Source organism: Cucumis melo, chromosome 3 (genome assembly GCF_025177605.1).
Source record: "Cucumis melo cultivar AY chromosome 3, USDA_Cmelo_AY_1.0, whole genome shotgun sequence".
In the NCBI taxonomy this organism is placed as follows: domain Eukaryota; kingdom Viridiplantae; phylum Streptophyta; class Magnoliopsida; order Cucurbitales; family Cucurbitaceae; genus Cucumis; species Cucumis melo.
This window is the reverse complement of record NC_066859.1, coordinates 21,758,417-21,777,417: the sequence shown is the minus strand read 5'-3', so window position 1 is coordinate 21,777,417 and position 19,001 is coordinate 21,758,417. Positions and strand designations below refer to the sequence as shown.

The window sequence follows — 19,001 nt, the reverse complement described above, 5'->3', positions numbered from 1 at the left end:
TGTCTAAAATATTTGTACATAAGTTAAATGCAACACAAACAAATGAAAGAGAGTATAGGAATGTTTGTTGTGTAATGGAGGTTAGAGTTTTCTAAGATTTGTATATTTGTTTGAGTTTCATAGCAAAGATCAAATATTTGAAAGGTGAATATTTTATATAATATGTATTTTCCACTTTGGTTTTAAAAAATGGGGAAAAGGTGTGGTTGAGAAATTTGGATGTCCAAACGAGTTGCGTTTAGGTATTATAGTGGGTCAAATATGTGGGTATGTATGTAAACATACGTATATACATATATGTGTATTATAACAAACAAACCACTAACAAACTATAAAACAATTACGTTTAGACACTAAGTAGAATTATTAGGAGAAAAAAGAAATTATGAGTTAAAGCTCAATCAATTTATATAGTTTTTTCAAGTAAAAGCTGGGAGTGGGGATTTGAATTCACCTCAAGTCCAGATAGTTGAGATTTTGTTAGGCAATCAATAGAAATAGCAGTTTTCTTTTGTCATATCTAAATCAATATTTTGATGATCTAGCTTACTCAATACAATGCCTCTGATATTTTTTTTATGGTTGGATTGAATAGTTGCTCTCTTCACATTGGAAATAAAAAAAACCACACTATATATCAATTGATTTTTCAATTCAAAGTAATCTTTTGTGAGTAGTTAGAGTTTTAAGTCCAATGTTATTTTGATTGAAACTTGCATACGATCACATATAAATAAGTGATCATAGAGGATTGATCAAATCAATATTTTTATGTTGGGATTTTAGATATCATTATTATTCATTTTTCACCGGTTTACAGTAAGTGAATTTAATGAGTAAAGAGAGATAAGGTAGGATGAAGTTAATCTTAGTTTTTGCTATAAAACAATACATTAAGGGAGCGTCTGGGGGAATGGTTGGGTTATGAGAGTTAGAGTTATGTAATCTAACCCTCGTTTGAGGAAGGGTTATATAACCTTAGTTTTAGCCCCTAACCCTTCTTCAACACTTCTTAAACCTTTTTCAACTTTTCCTCATTCCTTCTTCAACACTTTTTAACCCTTCTTCAACACTTTTTAACCATTCTTCAACTTTTCCTTAACTCTTTTTCAACTCTTCCTTAATCCATTTTTTTTTCTCATTTATAATTTTTATATTTATGAGTTTTTGTTATTTTTAATCTTTTTATTTTAAAATCATAGTTTATTTTTAAGTTATGAATTTGGTATAATTACATCATTAAAATTTTAATTTCCTGTGAAATTAAAATTTTAATATCAATCTTAACCTTAATGTATTTTGTTAATTAGCTTAAATATTTAAGGAATGTCAATTCAATAAAAAAATGAAAACATTTTAACAAACTACCACAAATTTATTACAACAATTAAAAAATTATAAGGACTATTTGATTAAATTAACAATTAGTGGTAATTTCCTATTATTTAGAGACGGTTTGTCTACATTTTTTATAATGTTATTTTGGTTATTAAATTAAGTTTGGTTAAATTAACATAACAAATATTTTGTTATAGAGACAATAGGGTCATGAATTTTTTACCCAATAATTGTTGCAGAATGACTGAAATAAATATTTTGAAAGTATATAAATCACAGTTAAAAAAATAAAAATTAAATTTAATATTTTAAAAGTAGACTAAAATAAATTGAAGAGAAACATAAAACTAGATTTATTGTAATTTTCACTAAAAAACAAAATTATAGTTAGTAAAAGCGTTGATTGTTATTTTTTGTTTTCAATATTTCGTATTTTCAATTGTTATTTGTACTTATTTGCATGTTTACAAGTTGTGTGAGTGTCATATTCATAAAAATCAATTTATTGAAACGTAACGTATACTTAAAAAGGTTAAAAATGAACATTGTAGTTAAATAAATTAAGGCAAATTGATTTATGAAAATTAGGACGATTTAATAAATTAAATATACGAAATTCGTGTATTGGATTTAAAATTCATATTTTAAAAACAAAAAAAAAAAATATTCGCACTTAAGGATAACTTGAAAAAGGTTAAAAATGAACGTCGTATTTAAAGACATTAAGACAAATTTTTCTACGAAAACTATGACAATTTGGTAAGTTAATATATGAAATTTGTATATTGAATTTATAATACGAATTATATATATATATATATTTGAAAAAAAACAAATTTCATATACTTAATTCCCTCCGACCACATCTTATTATAATATTATCATAATCCTAACCCCATAACTCAATTATTTCCCCAGACTATCCCAAAAGATACTTATTCCACGAAGACGAGACGAGGAATGAAGTGAGAAGAATGATGGGACGGGAAATGGCATCTCGACCCTCTCGCGAGTGTGCATATCTGATTGCAATGACTTAAAATGTAATTTGACTTCTACTTTTTTATGGGAAAAAATTGTAACGTGTGAAATGGGAGTTATGGAGTTTGTGGAATTGGCAAAATTCATTCTCAATCTAAAACGTAAAGAATGTCTTCAATTTGTTGGTCGATTATTCCACTTTTACCCTCTGCCAACGACTTCACAAAGACATACTTTTGATACTTCACCAATTTCTCCCCTTTTTCTCTCTCTCCGGAGAGAGAAATTCCGCCGGAGACCGCCATTTCCGACCAACCATGCTCTTGAAGCCCTTCAACACCGTTGCCGTCGTATTCATGCTCGCTTTCGCATTCTTCATCATCTTCTTCACTGGCTTCCTCGAATTTCCACCGGCATCCACTTCGATCGTACCGCCCACCGACGATCTGAATCTCTCCCCACCTCAGTTTGCTTCTGATCCTTTCACTGATTTGATCGCAGCTTTCAAGAAATGGGACTCTCAGGTGGGCTGTGATCGGTTCCGGGAGAAAATTGGCGGCGGTTTGAGTAATGGGTCTTCGTCGGTTTCGCTGCAGCAAGTCGGTGGCGACTCTAATTCGGAATGTGGCGGGCTGAAACTGAATCATGTTGCTGTTTTGGTGAAAGGATGGACTTGGATTCCTGATAATTTAGATAATTTGTATTCGTGTTCTTGTGGATTGAGCTGTCTTTGGACTAAATCTTCTGTTCTTGCTGATAAGCCGGACGCCTTGTTATTCGAAACCAGTACGCCTCCCCGACAGGTAAATTTTATTAGTAGCCTTAGTTTTCCATTGTTCTATTCGAATTTTAAAATCTGTTTGGATTCCAAAATTTCTAATTATTTTAAGATCATAGTCGAGTTATGTTTGAAGAGATCTGAGTCTCTTTCTCTCTAACCGGTATATGCATTTGCTCGATTTTGGATGATTGTTCTTCCTGCCTTGTTCAGTTCCTATGATCTATTTTGATGAAGCCATCGTTAGTTCTAATAGCTTGAACCATGGATGACAATGAGAAGTACTTGATGTTTGGGATTAAATCTCTATAAAGTGCTTGAAATCATTAGCCTATGCTTTACTGCAGTGCTGATTTCTGCTGTTTTGCATCAAAGGGTTGGCTTCAAATGGATTTTAAACTGATCATTGTTGGCGTTTTTGTGCTTTGTACTGATAATATAATGGAGAGCTCATAGATAGTATACTCAGTAGAATATGATCTGATGAATCCTGGCCTGCCTTAAAAATGGTATTTAGTTCTAGTGGTCTGTCTTTATTCGGTTCTTCAACCATTGAAATGATGATTGCACTGAATTTATAGTCAATAGTGATAAGCATGTGGTCATGTTCATATTTGAGTTTCAATGTGTTGCCATACCGTTGTATACTTAGGGAGACTTTTTTGTTTTAGTTATTACGAAATGGAGTTTTCTTCTAAGCATTAGTCCATGCCGAGGAATTTATCGACTTAAAACTGAAGAATCAGTTTTTTGCCTTGTCTGCCACACGACACAAGAAATACTGTCCAGGTAGAAACTAGGAAGTTCTGATGGATTCTCGAGTCAAGTATATAGGTGATTACTAGGTAAAGTTTCCTATTAATACTGAAAATTAATTTCATATATACATGGATGCACTCTTACAGTAAAACTCATTTGTCTTGTTCAAAGTGCGATCTTTTGTTCAAAGTTGTTTGCTTAAAATTAAAGGGTAGCTAAATGAATTCTGCACCTTATTAGTGATTACTTCTTTCGATCTGTTGCAGTACCTGGATATATAATACAGATGTTACTTTTTGAGGAAAGAAAATTGAAATAAGTTCATTGACAGTTGGATAGAACTTTTTTTACCTCGTCATATGACATCAATAACCATGGATCACTAGAACCATCAGGATTGCCAGGTTTTTTTTTTGTAGTACTAATTGTTGACAATACTAATTTATGGGTAACCAAGAATATACGAACTTGATTTTGAAATCTTAGTCTCTTCTTTGTACATAATTTAATATGATACATCTTTTCAGCTTCCTCTATTTTACGCATGATAATATACTGGGAACTAAATCCTTTGTCATTGTTTTGTTGGGGTTGGACCAATTTAGTTTACTTTTCTCTTTGATGTTTGTTAGAGGCGCAGAGGAGAACCTCTTCGCATATACATGGATCTTGAGGCTGGTCGGAAGCGCTCAGGTTTTGAGGATCTATTTGTTAGTTATCATGCAAAAGATGTTCAGGCAACTTATGCAGGAGCACTCTTTCACAACGGTCGAAACTATCACATATCTTCTTCTAAAAACAATGTGAGTTTTTCTGTATCCCATCTGATGTTTGTCTTTGATACACTATCCGAATTTTCTCGTCTCCTCTGTGCTGTAATGCAGGATTTAATTTGTTGGGGAATGTGACACTAAGGACATTTAACTATTTTTCTAGGATACACTCGTTTATTGGTCGTCATCTCGTTGTCTTCCCCAAAGGAATCAGCTTGCTAAGAAGCTTCTAAGTTTGCTGCCTCACCATTCTTTTGGCAAATGCTTGAACAACGTAGGTGGACTCGACATGGCTCTTTCAATTTACCCTGAATGTGCAAATGATGCTAGTGTCACCCCAAAATGGTGGGATCACTTGCATTGTGCAATGTCTCACTACAAATTCGTTCTTGCAATCGAAAACACAATGACTGAGAGTTACGTAACTGAGAAGCTATTTTACGCGCTAGATTCTGGTTCCATTCCGATCTATTTTGGTGCCCCTAATGTCTGGGACTTTGTTCCTCCACATTCTATCATTGATGGGTCTAAATTCAGCTCTTTAGAAGAGTTGGCTTCTTATGTAAAACGACTTGCGGATGATCCAGTAGCTTATGCTGAGTACCATGCTTGGAGACGATGCCGTGCATTAGGTAACTATAGAAGGACCCGAGCTGCGAGCCTCGACACACTGCCATGTCGGGTGTGTGATACGGTGAGCAGAAGGGGTGGTAGAAATGGTTGAGCTCATCCAGTTTTGTTTGGTTGCCATTGTTAAAGTGTTGTTTATCAATGTGAATTGGAATCTCCATATCTCATTGGCTTTGTTTTGTTGTCATCAGTAGAAAAAAGTGGAATGAGTTGGTGTACAAGGAAATTTATGTAGGTAGAAAGATCAGAAATGATGAGAGAAAAATGTATTTGATTTATGTTATATCTCTTTAGAAAAGTTTTACTATTTGTTTGGTGTACTATTTTCTTATAAATTTTTGTAATTATTTTGTTGTCATTATTTTATTTTGATCTATTTCATTGTTACAACTTAGTCATACAGTCCTAGTATTTGGTTAAGGTGAATCCAGTTTTGTTTTGTTTTTGTTTTTTTTAATGATTTCATTTTTTCTTTACTAAAATTTTTAAGTTGATTCATTTTTGAAAGCAAAATGACAACAAAATATAGAGATTAAGGAAGTTTAATCTTTTTTAAAAAAAAAAAAAATCTAAGATAAAATGTACTTTTTGGATTCTAAGCTAAAACACGTCTAAAAAATAAAATATAGCAATATATACATTTACAAACTCTTTATAATATAGCAATATATATATTTGGGTTATAATAACCTGAATTAGTACTTGGACTATTATACCCGTCCTCTATTTCTATTCTTCACTCCATTTTGTTCTCGTTATTTCTCACTTTCCCATTTCCTTTTTATCAATATTTTTCACTCTTTTAAGGGTTACTATATATTTCACAAATTCTAATTATGCCACCAAAAGATTTATCTAATGAATTTTGTTAGAAAAAAAATTAGAAAAAATCTACTTTGTAAAAATAACTTAAGAATATGGCTTGTTAGGAAAAATAAATTACGAAAAATATATTTACAAAAATAACATAGTAAAAGTTACTTAGGAAAAATCTTTTAGAAAATTCTTTTTTGCAAAAATTTAGAAAAATTATGTTAAACGGTTAATGCCTAAACATAATACGAAAAATCAATTGTGTTAAACTTAAGAAAAATAGTAATTCGCAGTTTTATCAATTTATTTATGGTTTTCAAAAAGGAAAAAAACAGACTAGACAATTAACGACTTTTGACAATGTTTGCTATAGAAACAAATAAACATAATAAAAATATATTGGTAATTAAGTGGGGTAAAATGAAATTATACTTGTATTGGGGTTTTTTAAAAATATAACAAAGCGGCAAAATATTTGCACGAAACAAACTCACAGGCCTACCATGAAAAATACAAAAAATGTCCCGTCAACCACACCGTCAACGCACGTGTAATATATTTGGTACACGATTATTTAGATTTGGCTACTATTTGGTATACGATCGTTTAGATTTTGCTACAATTTATTTTTTCAATTCTATCGTTTAATTTTGTTACACGATCCTTTAATTTGGTTACACGATCATTTAGATTTGGACTCAAATCTAAACGATTTTTTTTTTAAATTTGGTACACGTTCGTTTAGATTTGGCTCAAAATTTGGGACACGTTCATTTAGATTTGTCTACACGATGATTTTTTTTACACGATCGTTCACTTTTTTTATACGATCATTTACATTTAGCTACTCCAATCTAAATGATTTTTTTTCAAGATTCTTTATACACGATTTTTTAGATTTTACTATTTTTTGTACACGATTGTTTAGATTTGGTTACTCAAATTTAAACGACGTAAAAAAAGAAGAGGAAAAGAAGATTCTTTAAAGACGATCTTTTAGATTTTGCTATTTTTTCAGTATTTTATATTCAGTACAATATCTTAAACAACCAAATAAAAATTTGAAAAAAAATATATAATGGGAAAGAAGGACGGAAGGGCAAACCTAAAATATTTAAAAAATAGCTAACTTTATGAGCTTTGTTACACGAGCCGTAAATAGTTTGATATCTTGTTACATTTATGAAAGTTTCCCACTTGTATTTCCATTGAATCAAATTTTTTTTTTTTAGCTGTTATTTCTAAATAAATCAAAGGATAATTTTTAGAAAAAATACGATTTTACTTTTTTCATTAAAAACCTATTTTATGAAAAGATTTAGCATAAAACAAAAATTGAATAACCAAATTTGTATAATAAATATGAGGAAGAAAAGATATACATCATATAATGCATTTTTTTTAAGAAGACAATTTGTGTTATAAAAAGAATGATGGCATGATAAAAGAGAAAAAAATAATAAATATCTATCATAAAAAGAATAAATTTGTATCATACTTATGAAAAATAAAGAATCAATGATAGTATGACAAATGCATTTAGAAAAAAATAACGATATATAGTAGCTATAATCATGCAAAAACTTATATAATTTTTTAATTTTGTTTACAAAATTAACAAACTTATAACTTCCTTTTAAACACTAGTAATTAAATAATGAAAACGAAGAATTAATAATTAAACTTTCTCCCAAAAATATTTTTATGACATGTAATTAATGACTTACAAAAAATGTAATTGAAGAAATGAACATCATAATTAACAAGATTTAACAAAACCAGTTGAAAAAAATGTGTATTTCATGTACCATATATATGCATGGCAAAAAAAAAAAAAAAAAGTGAAAAACCAAGTTTGAAGCTAAATTTATTAAATGAACATCATAATTAACAAGATTTAATAAAATCAATGAAAGAAAAATGTAACGACTGAATACTTTATATTAAGCTGAGGTCATTACTAAAAAAAAACAATAACATTAGACACTTTCTTGAAAAGAGGGAAGACTAAATTTTTATTAAAAAGGGAATACTGAAGCATTGATACATAAACGCAGAAGCAAAACTGAGTCCCCATATGACATGTCACGGATCCTTCTCTGTCGCTCGCCAGCTTTCCTCTACCTTTACCTTCATCCGAAATATTAAACATAGAAAAAGTGAGTATAAACATAAACTCAATAAGGGACCTACTACTAATCCCGCTAGGTGTCTGTTAACTTCTCATTAGAGTCCTGTAAAGAAGTACCCCTAAACTGGCACGTTCTTGAACACGTGCAATATGTGATCCCGTAGGAATATATCTGGTCTTCGATGAACCCAAAGGAACACCTAGGACAAACTGGTCTTTAGTGTACCCGAAGGAAACACTAAAACAATCAAGCTGTGAGTAACCTCGTCGAATCCTTCGTAATCATATCTATGTCAATGTTTATGTCATAATGGATTGATAATACCGTCGGACTACACAGTAAAAAAAAGTGGTGATCCCGAGGGACACCCATGTGGGTACGTCTCTAATAGACAAAGTTAACAGAACACCTTGTCCATAGAATGTAGCATAACATAAGATCATAACATGGCATGAGTATTAATCTTAACGTTCTTAATCATGTGATTAATATATCATGCATTAACATCAACATCAACAATCATCAAGATAATGACAATCATTATCAATAACATCAAGGCATTTATAACCATTAATAATAATAATAATAATACTTCTTTATTATTATTATTTTTCTCGCACCAAAATCTACAATAAACATATATATGTTATGAATATTCAATATAAAAGTCAAATATTATTAGATGTCCATAACCTCCTTAGGTTACAAATTCATCCAATAACCTCCCCATCAATATCCATAACTTTCTTATCCCCTATTTATATTTGGTTTTGTAACCATTATTCTCACAACCCTGTAAATAAAGGTTGTAGAAATCATTTGTATACACACTTCAATTAAGTTCAATTGTCTTCTCTTCTCCCTCTCTTCTCTATTCTTCTTTAGTGTTCTTATCTAGTTTTTGGTTCTTTATTTCATAACACGTTATCAGCACGAGTCTCTACTAATTTGAAGGTTTTGTAGCAATTGATTTTGATTCTTGTTAAAGATCGGCTAGAATTATTTTCATATCTTTTGAGGTATTTAGAATTTAGTCCAAATATGGTGAGTATTTTGATTTTGATGATTTTGTCATATATATTATTTGGTGTATTCATCATTTTTTCTTCTCATCACCATCATTCATATTTCTTGATAACTAAGTATGCAATATATGTTAATTATAAAATGGTTTGCTAAGATATATTTGTTATTAGTTTTATAATTTGATTTGATCGAATCGAAAAAATTTATTCATATTTTCATATGTTCGACAAAAATTGCACGTACTTTATCTTCATACTTTGATAGAATGACTAAATAGAAAAAAAAAAATTGTGATTGCATAGATTTAATGAAAAACTATCCTTAATTTGGTTTCAAGTTATTTACGACATTTCATGGTAAAATTTTGTGATATTAAATTTTAGGTGCATAAGATATGTATATCATGACATATGTGTTGAATAAGTATATATTCAAACTTAAATTCTATTTGAAGTATATGTATATATATATATGTGTGTGGTTACTATTTTAGACCATAAATAATTTTCATATTTGTTGAGGAATAAAATTTATGTTTGAGAAACTTAAATAATCTTATTTTGAGTGATCCAAAAATAACAAAAATATTGAATAATCAAGTTTTCTTGACTTTAATTTTTTGGTTAAAACTTATAGATTTGTCAAATATGTTATATCATTTTAGATTTATGTTATAAATGTTCTAATGTTATTTAGATTAAGTTAGTAAATCATGCCTTATATTTAAATATAATTCTTATTGTTGAGCAATAAATTTTGGCCAATTAAATTTTGCCACGTCATCACAATAAATATTGTGATAATCATAATTTGATTGGGTTTGGATAATTAAGCTTTCTTGTACCTGATCTAATTAAGCCCTAAATATAAATTAGGGCAAGAAATAATGGACCAAGCCCGTCAAACAATTGGGCCCGGACACGAACCCAACAAGCAAATGGGCCCAAGCCCAGAGTGTCAGGTGGGCTCAAGCCCAAGCCCAATAAGCAAATGGGCCAAGCCTAAGTCCAACAGACAGATAGGCCCAAGCCTAACAAACAAACAGGCCCAAGCCCACTTAAAGCCCATAAAATTTCTCTATAAATAGAGACATCTACCATTCATTTAGGGGGACCTTTTGGTTGAAAAGAAGAATCGAAGCTCTGAAGAATTGAAGACAAAAACTTCTAAAGACTCTCAAGACGTGCAAGTTATCATCAACCTCGAAATCATCCTTCTGAAAGATCGAAGACTTGGAAGATCAAACTTTCCTTGAATTTCAGAAGATTGAAGCTCGAATTGACTTGTAATTACAACATCTTGAAGATCGAAGACCACGAAGTTCTAAATTTTATTTTTTTGCACTCGAGAGAAAGAATCAAAGGAGTAAATATTAGAGATTGTATCCATAATACATAAATCAATACAAAGTTCGATTCCACGAATTAAATTTCTCCTGAAATCTCGTGTGAAAAATTTGGCACGCCCATTGGGACCATCTCTACCTTTCATCTCTTTCTCTTTTCGAAGAACATCCAAAGAAAATCATGACATCTCAAGGCAACACTTCCAAAGCTCTCAGTGACATCGGCAAACGACCAAACACCCGTAGCCGCTCAAGGGAGATTCAGTCATCTGAGGATATGCCTCCTTTTGAAGTTGCAAAGAATATTTGGGAGCAAATCTCTAAGCCACCAAAAGGTGGAATTGTAATCAAAGAGAATCCTGCGATTGACGAACACAACTCGTTGTCTGAGCGCTCAAACGAGGAGGTTCCACAGCCAAATATAATGTCAGTTATGGTAACTGATGTGGATACAAACGAAGACAGAATGGCAGAGCTCGAAAAAAAGGTTAATATGCTCATGAAGGCGGTTGAAGAAAGGGATTTTGAGATCGCATTGTTGAAGAATCACATTGAAAGTCGTGACGCTGCTGAATCAAGTCACACACACACTATAAAAAATGCTAACAAAGGGAAAGCGATTATGCAAGAAAGTCAACCACAAAATTCCACCTCGATCTCATCATATACAAAAAGGATTGATAATATGAGAATGCCACATGGATACCAGCCACCCAAGTTTCAACAGTTCGATGGAAAGGGCAATCCAAAACAACATGTTGCTCATTTCATCGAAACTTGTGAAACTGCTGGTACACGAGGAGATTTGTTAGTCAAGCAGTTTTTTCGAACCCTCAAAGGAAACGCCTTCGACTGGTACACCGACTTGGAGCCTGAATCCATTGATAGTTGGGAGCAGCTTGAAAGAGACTTTCTTAACCGTTTCTACAGTACCCGACGTATTGTTAGCATGATAGAGTTAACTGCAACCAAGCAGCGAAAAGGTGAGCCAGTCATTGACTATATTAATCGCTAGAGAGCATTAAGCCTCGACTGCAAAGATAGATTAACCGAACTATCAGCTGTTGAAATGTGCACTAAAGGAATGCATTGGGGACTCCTGTACATCTTGCAGGGAATAAAACCCCGTACCTTTGAAGAGTTAGCAACCAGAGCTCATGATATGGAGCTAAGTATTGCTAATAGAGGAAACAATGATCTTTTAGTCCCAGAAGTTAGAAAAGAAAAGAAAGAAGTGAAGAGCACCCAGAAGGTATTGAAGGGTGCTACCAAGGAGGCTATGGTCGTCAGTACGACCCCTTTGAAGCTTGTCTCAAAGGAAAAGAAAATGGAAAAACGCCAAGACGAAGGCGAAAAAAGACGTCCAACATTAAAAGAAAGGCAAGAAAAAGTTTATCCTTTTCCAGACTCTGACTTACCTGACATGTTAGACCAACTACTGGAAAAACAACTCATTCAACTCCCCGAATGTAAATGACCTGCAGAAATGGGGAGAGTAAACGATCCCAATTACTGCAAATATCATCGGGTCATCAGCCATCCCGTTGAAAAATGTTTTGTGTTGAACGAGTTGATTTTAAAGTTAGCTCTAGACAAAAAGATCGAGCTAGAACTTGATGATTTGGCACAAACAAATCACGCCGCAGTAATCATACAGTCAGATAGTAGATTGTCTGTTATAGGGAGTCTAATCCAATTTGGATCGTTGGAGCCTGTTGTTATATATTCTTCACCGGAGGATTTACAAAATAATGACTTCCGGGCTGACGGTCCTAAGGAAGAAGAAAAACAAGTAGATAATGTTGAGGAGGGATGGACGCTGGTAACGCGTCGAAAGAAGCGCAAGCAAAGTTTTTTCCAAAAAGAATCTAGCTCGTACCGAACATACAGGAGCAAGGATAAGTCTCAGAGAAGAAACACAAGAAAGAACCTGAGAAAGTTTCTACCGATTATTGAAGAAAGTGAGGGGCTTTCTCGACCACGACGACCGATAATTCTAAAGGACTTCTTCCCTAAAAACTTTCCAACGGAAATAGTCTCGTGTCATACTACCAGCACGACGGAGGAGGACGCTTTCCCCTTAAATGCAATGAAGGAGACACCCAGACCAGAGGATGTGCTTCCTTTAGGCATAAATGATTTGTTGTCACTATCACGAGAAGTTAAGGATACAATCGTCGAGATATTAAAAAATGATGATGTCTCGACTACTGTTACATCACCAACGAAGGCGTGTGATTTCTGTTGTATGTCGATATCATTCAGTGATGAAGATTTGCTACTTGGGTCAAAGCTCCATAATAGACCTTTATATGTGTCAGGGTACGTTCGGGAGCAAAAGCTCAATCAAATTCTCATAGATAACGGTTCCGCCGTCAACATTCTACCCAAGTCAACAATGAATCAATTAGGTATCTCAGTAGAAGAGTTATCAAATAGTAAACTGGTGATTCAAGGCTTTAATCAAGGAGCACAACGGGCAATAGGCACTGTTCGTTTGGAGGTCGTCATAGGGGATTTGCAGGCAAGCACAATATTCCATGTGATCGATTCGAGGACTACTTATAAAATGTTATTGGGACGTCCATGGATACATGAAAATGGAATAGTAACCTCCACGCTTCATCAATGCTTCAAATTTTATAAACAGGGAATTAAGAAGGTTGATGCTGACTCTAGGCCATTTACAAAAGCTGAGTCTCACTTTGCTGATGTAAAATTTTACACAAAAAGTGAAGACGTGAGTGAAATCATATCAACTGAAGTTCCAGTGACTAAGGGCACTTTTAAGAACGAGCAAGAAATGATCACAAGCAAGAAATCAAGTAAAGGGGATGCACTTAATAGTCAACAAAATGGTGAATTGACGACCGAAACTAAGTTAAGGGCGCCAGAGGCTGAAAAGATAGCAACCTTACAAAAGGAAGTCTCAAATGCCCCTGTTTTACGTTATATTCCTTTGTCCCGACGTAAGAAGGGAGAATCACCATTTACAGAATGTTCGAAAAACCTGAGGGTCAAAAATACCGAGATATTAAAGGAAAATTTCACTGCGCCGCTTACCAAGATAGAGAAAGGAGAAGCGAAAAAAATTGAGAAAAAAGACTTAGAAGCATACCTTCCAGAAAGACGAACAGTGGAGGGATTCGACCCAAAGGCATATAAGTTGATGGCAAAGGCGGGTTATGACTTTACGACTTGTACTGAGCTTAAAAGCGTGAAAATATTTGATGAAAGGCCTGAGCTTTCCCCTACTCAAAAGAAGCTTCAGAAACAAGGATATTCTATACCTAATTCTAGAGCTGGAATTGGATATCAGTCTTCTGAACCAGTTCGAATAACTGGTAAAGGAAAAGCAAAAGTTGCTAATACATGCCACATTACGGTTAAAGAAAGCAAAGATTCTGAAGAGGGCAAAAAAGATAGAAGTCAAAGAAGTTCAGTTTTCGATCGCATTGCTTTTTCTGCTATACGTCCTTCAGTCTTCCAGAGGGTGAGTACATCGATAGCGAAAGACAGTAATCAAATTTCAACCTGCAGCTCCACTCGACTTTCTGCCTTTCAAAGGCTAAACACAAGTGCAAAGAAAGTACGATCTATCAGCCCAACTCCGACCACAAGAAAATATGCCTTCAAAAGGTTAAGCGTATCAGTAACAAGAGACCAAAAGAAAGCCTCCATGTCCGTCTCAAACAAATCTAGCCTAGTGACAGGAGACGAGGAAATTCGTAGTGCATTTCCATCAAGAATGAAAAGAAAGATGTTCGTCTCAGTAAATACAGAGGGTTCATTGAAAGTAAAGCGACATGATGTTGTTTTTACTCGACCAGAAGATAATGAACCAGAAGATGAAGTAGATGTGGCAGGTTGTTACCATGTTACAATAGAAGAGACATCTGATCATGATATATTTGAAGAGGATGCCGAAGCAGCTCCGTTATCACTTGAGGATGGGGGTCAATCCACGATTGACGAGTTAAAAGAAGTCAATCTTGGTACGAAAGAAGAACCTCGTCCAACCTTCATAAGCACCCAACTTTCTGACAATGATGAAAATGAGTATGTAAACTTACTCAAAGCATATAAAGATGTCTTTGCATGGTCATACAAGAAAATGCCTGGGCTCGATCCAAAGGTGGCCGTTCATCGCTTAGCAATCAAACCAGAGCATCGGCCAGTCAAGCAAGCCCAACGACGATTTCGACCAGAACTCATTTCTCAAATCGAGGAAGAGGTAAATAAGCTCATTGAGGCTGGATTTATTCGTGAAGTCAAGTACCCAACATGGATAGCTAATATTGTTTCCGTAAGGAAGAAGAATGGCCAACTACGTGTTTGTGTCGATTTTCGCGACCTAAATAACGCATGCCCAAAAGATGACTTTCCTTTGCCTATCATGGAAATCATGATAGATGCAACTGCAGGGCATGAAGCTTTATCTTTCATGGATGGGTCGTCAGGATATAATCAGATTAGAATGGCTCTAGAGGACGAGGAGAAAATAGCATTCCGAACTCCAAAAGGTATATACTGTTATAAAGTAATGCCTTTCGGATTGAAAAATGCAGGTGCTACATACCAGCGCGCTATGCAAAGGATCTTTGATGATATGCTGCATAAACACATTGAATGTTATGTTGACGATCTCGTAGTCAAGTCCAAGAAGAAATGCGATCACTTGAAAGACCTAAAGCTGGTACTTGATCGCCTTAGAAAATATCAACTAAGAATGAACCCTCTCAAGTGTGCATTTGGTGTAACTTCAGGGAAGTTTTTGGGATTTATAGTGAGACATCGCGGCATCGAAGTTGATCACTCAAAAATTGATGCTATCCAGAAGATGCCAAGTCCGAAGAACCTGCACGAATTGAGACGATTGCAAGGTCGCTTGGCTTACATTAGAAGGTTTATATCTAATCTTGCAGGTCGATGTCAACCATTCCAGAGACTAATGAGGAAGGATGCAGTCTTTGATTGGGACCAGTCATGCCAAAATGCATTTGATAGCATAAAGAAGTATCTGCTCAACCCTCCGGTCTTAAGTGCGCCTGCAACTGGAAAACCATTAATATTGTATATTGCGGCTCAAGAGACTTCGCTCGGGGCATTACTTGCACAAGAAAATGATAAGGGTAAGGAATGTGCACTCTACTATCTAAGTAGAACTCTGGCAGGAGCCGAATTAAATTATTCTCCAATTGAAAAAATGTGTCTCGCCCTCTTCTTTGCAATAGATAAACTGAGGAATTATATGCAAGCCTTCACTATACACTTGGTGGCAAAAGCTGATCCTGTCAAATATATATTATCAAGGCCAATCATCTCGGGACGCCTCGCGAAGTGGGCTATTATACTCCAACAATATGACATTGTATATATCCCCCAAAAAGCAGTAAAGGGCCAAGCATTGGCAGATTTCCTGGCTGATCATCCGGTTCCATCAAATTGGAAGTTATGTGACGACTTACCTGATGAGGAAGTATTGTTTGTTGAAAGCATGGAGCCTTGGATCATGTTCTTTGATGGTGCGGCACGAAGAAGTGGAGCTGGTGTTGGCATTGTCTTCATTTCTCCTGAGAAACATATGTTGCCATATAGCTTCACACTCGGTGAATTGTGTTCAAATAATGTTGCCGAGTACCAAGCCTTCATTATCGGTCTCCAAATGGCTTTAGAATTTGGGATAAAGTGCATAGAAATATTCGGCGATTCGAAGTTAATCATAAATCAGCTCTCTTATCAGTATGGGGTAAAGCATCAAGACTTGAAGCCTTACTTTAGTTATGCTAGAAGATTGATGGACAGATTCGACAGCATAATATTGGAGCATATACCGAGATCAGAAAACAAGAAAGCTGATGCACTTACAAATCTGGCCACTGCTTTAACAGTCTCGGAAGATATACCAATAAACATTTCCCTTTGCCAAAAATGGATTGTGCCATCAATTGAAAGTCAATACGAAGAAGCTGATGTGATATCTGTATATGCAATTGATAAAGAAGATTGGCGCCAACCCATTATAGACTATTTGGAGCATGGAAAACTTCCCACCGATCCTCGACATAGAGCTGAAATACGTAGAAGAGCTGCGCGATTTATTTATTACAAAGACACACTTTACAGACGCTCATATGAGGGACTTCTACTGCGATGTCTAGGAAAAGAGGAATCGACAAAGGCCTTAGAGGAAGCTCATTCAGGTATTTGTGGTGCCCACCAGTCTGGTCCAAAGCTCCAATATCAGTTGAAAAGAATGGGTTACTATTGGCCTACCATGATCCACGATTCGATGCATTTTGCGAAGTATTGTGAGGCTTGTCAATTCCATGCAAATTTTATACATCAGCCACCAGAGCCGCTCCATTCGACAATAGCTTCATGGCCTTTTGAAGCTTGGGGACTCGACCTGGTTGGACCTATCACGCCTAAATCAACGGCTGGTCATTCTTACATCCTTGCAGGAACTGATTATTTTTCTAAATGGGCTGAAGCCGTGCCATTAAGAGAAGCAAAGAAGGAAAACATTGTAAATTTCGTTCAGACACACACCATTTACATATATGGTATTCCTCATCGCATCGTAACTGATAATGGAAGACAATTCGCTAACACTTTGATGGACAAGCTATGCGAAAAATTTAACTTCAAACAGTACAAGTCTTCTATGTACAATGCTGCAGCAAATGGATTGGCAGAAGCATTCAACAAAACTTTGTGCAGTCTGCTTAAAAAGGTGGTCTCTAAGACAAAAAGAGATTGGCAAGAAAAGATTGGGGAAGCATTGTGGGCCTACAGAACTACCCATCGTACTCCTACGGGTGTTACACCTTATTCCTTAGTTTATGGCGTTGAAGCAGTACTCCCACTAGAAAGAGAAATTCCTTCCTTAAAAATGGCTATTCAAGAAGGGCTAACTACTGGAGACAATGCTAGATTACGCCTTCAAGAGTTGGAAGCACTTGACGAAAAGAGACTGGAAGCTCAACAAGCACTCGAATGTTATCAAGCACGAATGTCAAAAGCCTTTGACAAACAGGTAAGGCCCCGATCATTTCAAGTTGGTGACTTAGTGCTCGCAGTAAGAAGACCTATTATCACGACAAGGCATACGGGAAATAAGTTCACACCTAAATGGGACGGACCCTACATTTTCAAAGAAGTTTTCACGAATGGAGCATACAAAATCATTGATCAAGACGGATTACGAATTGGCCCAATCAACGGCAGATTTCTCAAGAAGTTTTATGCCTAATCCAGTTATGTAAACAAAAAAAAATTATAATAATAAGTAAATAAATAAATTTTGAACTACGTCATGACTTGATCCCTATAGTATAAAAAGGGTACGTAGGCAGCTTAAAGTTCACTTTAAGTTCAGTCACATGTATTAAAAAAAAAAAAGAATCATGTTTCATTGTCTGCTCATATGAAAACATGGCAAAACAAATGTAAATGTATATATATATATATATATATATATATATATATATATAAATTCCTTTTGCATTATAATTCAAAAAAAAAATCACATCTACAAGGTTTGCAGCAAAAGAAAAAGGGGGCAAAGGGGGCATAAATCAAAGCCTCCACTTGAAGTTCTTGAATTCTTCTCGTGCAGCTTCCATGCTCTGGCGAACCGTAGCTAGTGCCTCAATCGCTTCCTCAGTAATAGCAGGGGTGCTTTCAAGAGTATTGACTTCATCCTGGAGCTTGACAACTTCTAGTTCTTGTTGGTCTATGGCCTCCGCTTTTTCACAAGATAAAATCGACAGTTGTTCAGACTCAGCATTTATGCTCCGAAGTCTCTTCTCCAGTTCCTTCCTTTCTAAAGATAACTCTGCGGTTCTTTCCTGAATAACTTTGGCATCTCCTCGTAGTTGTTTCACCAAAGTCAAAGCTTCCTTGATGGCAGATGTCTTCTCATTTAATTGACGAGCTTTGTCGGTCGACAACAACTGTGCAGAATATGAAGATTGCACATCGTTAAAATTGTCTACCCTCTTAAGGTAACTATTTAGATACTCTTCAAGAGAAGTCAGGCCATCCGCATGGATCTTCTCAATCCCCGAGAGAACCGTCGCTATTTCTGGCCTAAGTCTTGGGATATATTCAAAAGGAGTTCGCATGATCTTATCTTGAATATCCTCCCACATACATAAGGCTGTTTTCTGGAAGAAGTTTGAAACCACCTTTTCACCAACCCACTGAGAAGGCTCAGGGCTTCTCGCAGTCTGTTTATTAAAAGCGCCTAATTGTAATTCAGAAAGGGGAGCATGTGCTGAGCTAACTTTTTGTAAAGATGCTTTAAGACAGACACCTTCTTTGGATGAAGGGCTCTCAAAGTCTTTTCCCCCACTGTCATCTTGCCTCGACGAATCTCCTCGAGAAGAGCGGATGGACGTAAGGATTGTTCAGCCGGTTTA

The 19,001-nt window shown here is 35.0% G+C and overlaps 1 protein-coding gene across 1 annotated transcript; it reads left to right on the top strand.

The window, feature by feature from the left end:
• Window positions 1-2,420: 2,420 nt before the first annotated feature.
• Window positions 2,421-5,566, top strand: LOC103496555 (alpha-(1,4)-fucosyltransferase). The gene is made up of 3 exons (XM_008458460.3): window positions 2,421-3,122; window positions 4,489-4,659; window positions 4,793-5,566. The coding sequence occupies exons 1-3, from the start codon at window positions 2,637-2,639 to the stop codon at window positions 5,351-5,353; spliced, it is 1,218 nt and encodes a 405-aa protein (XP_008456682.2). The 5' UTR covers window positions 2,421-2,636; the 3' UTR covers window positions 5,354-5,566.
• The last annotated feature ends 13,435 nt before the right edge of the window (window positions 5,567-19,001 follow it).

What these genes read in the sequence shown, in the direction of transcription:
- LOC103496555 (XM_008458460.3), top strand. Translation starts at nt 2,637, where the DNA reads ATGCTCTTGAAGCCCTTCAACACCGTTGCCGTCGTATTCATGCTCGCT. An exon ending in CCAGTACGCCTCCCCGACAG is followed by an intron (nt 3,123 to 4,488) that starts GTAAATTTTATT and finishes GATGTTTGTTAG; the next exon opens with AGGCGCAGAGGAGAACCTCT. An exon ending in TATCTTCTTCTAAAAACAAT is followed by an intron (nt 4,660 to 4,792) that starts GTGAGTTTTTCT and finishes CTATTTTTCTAG; the next exon opens with GATACACTCGTTTATTGGTC.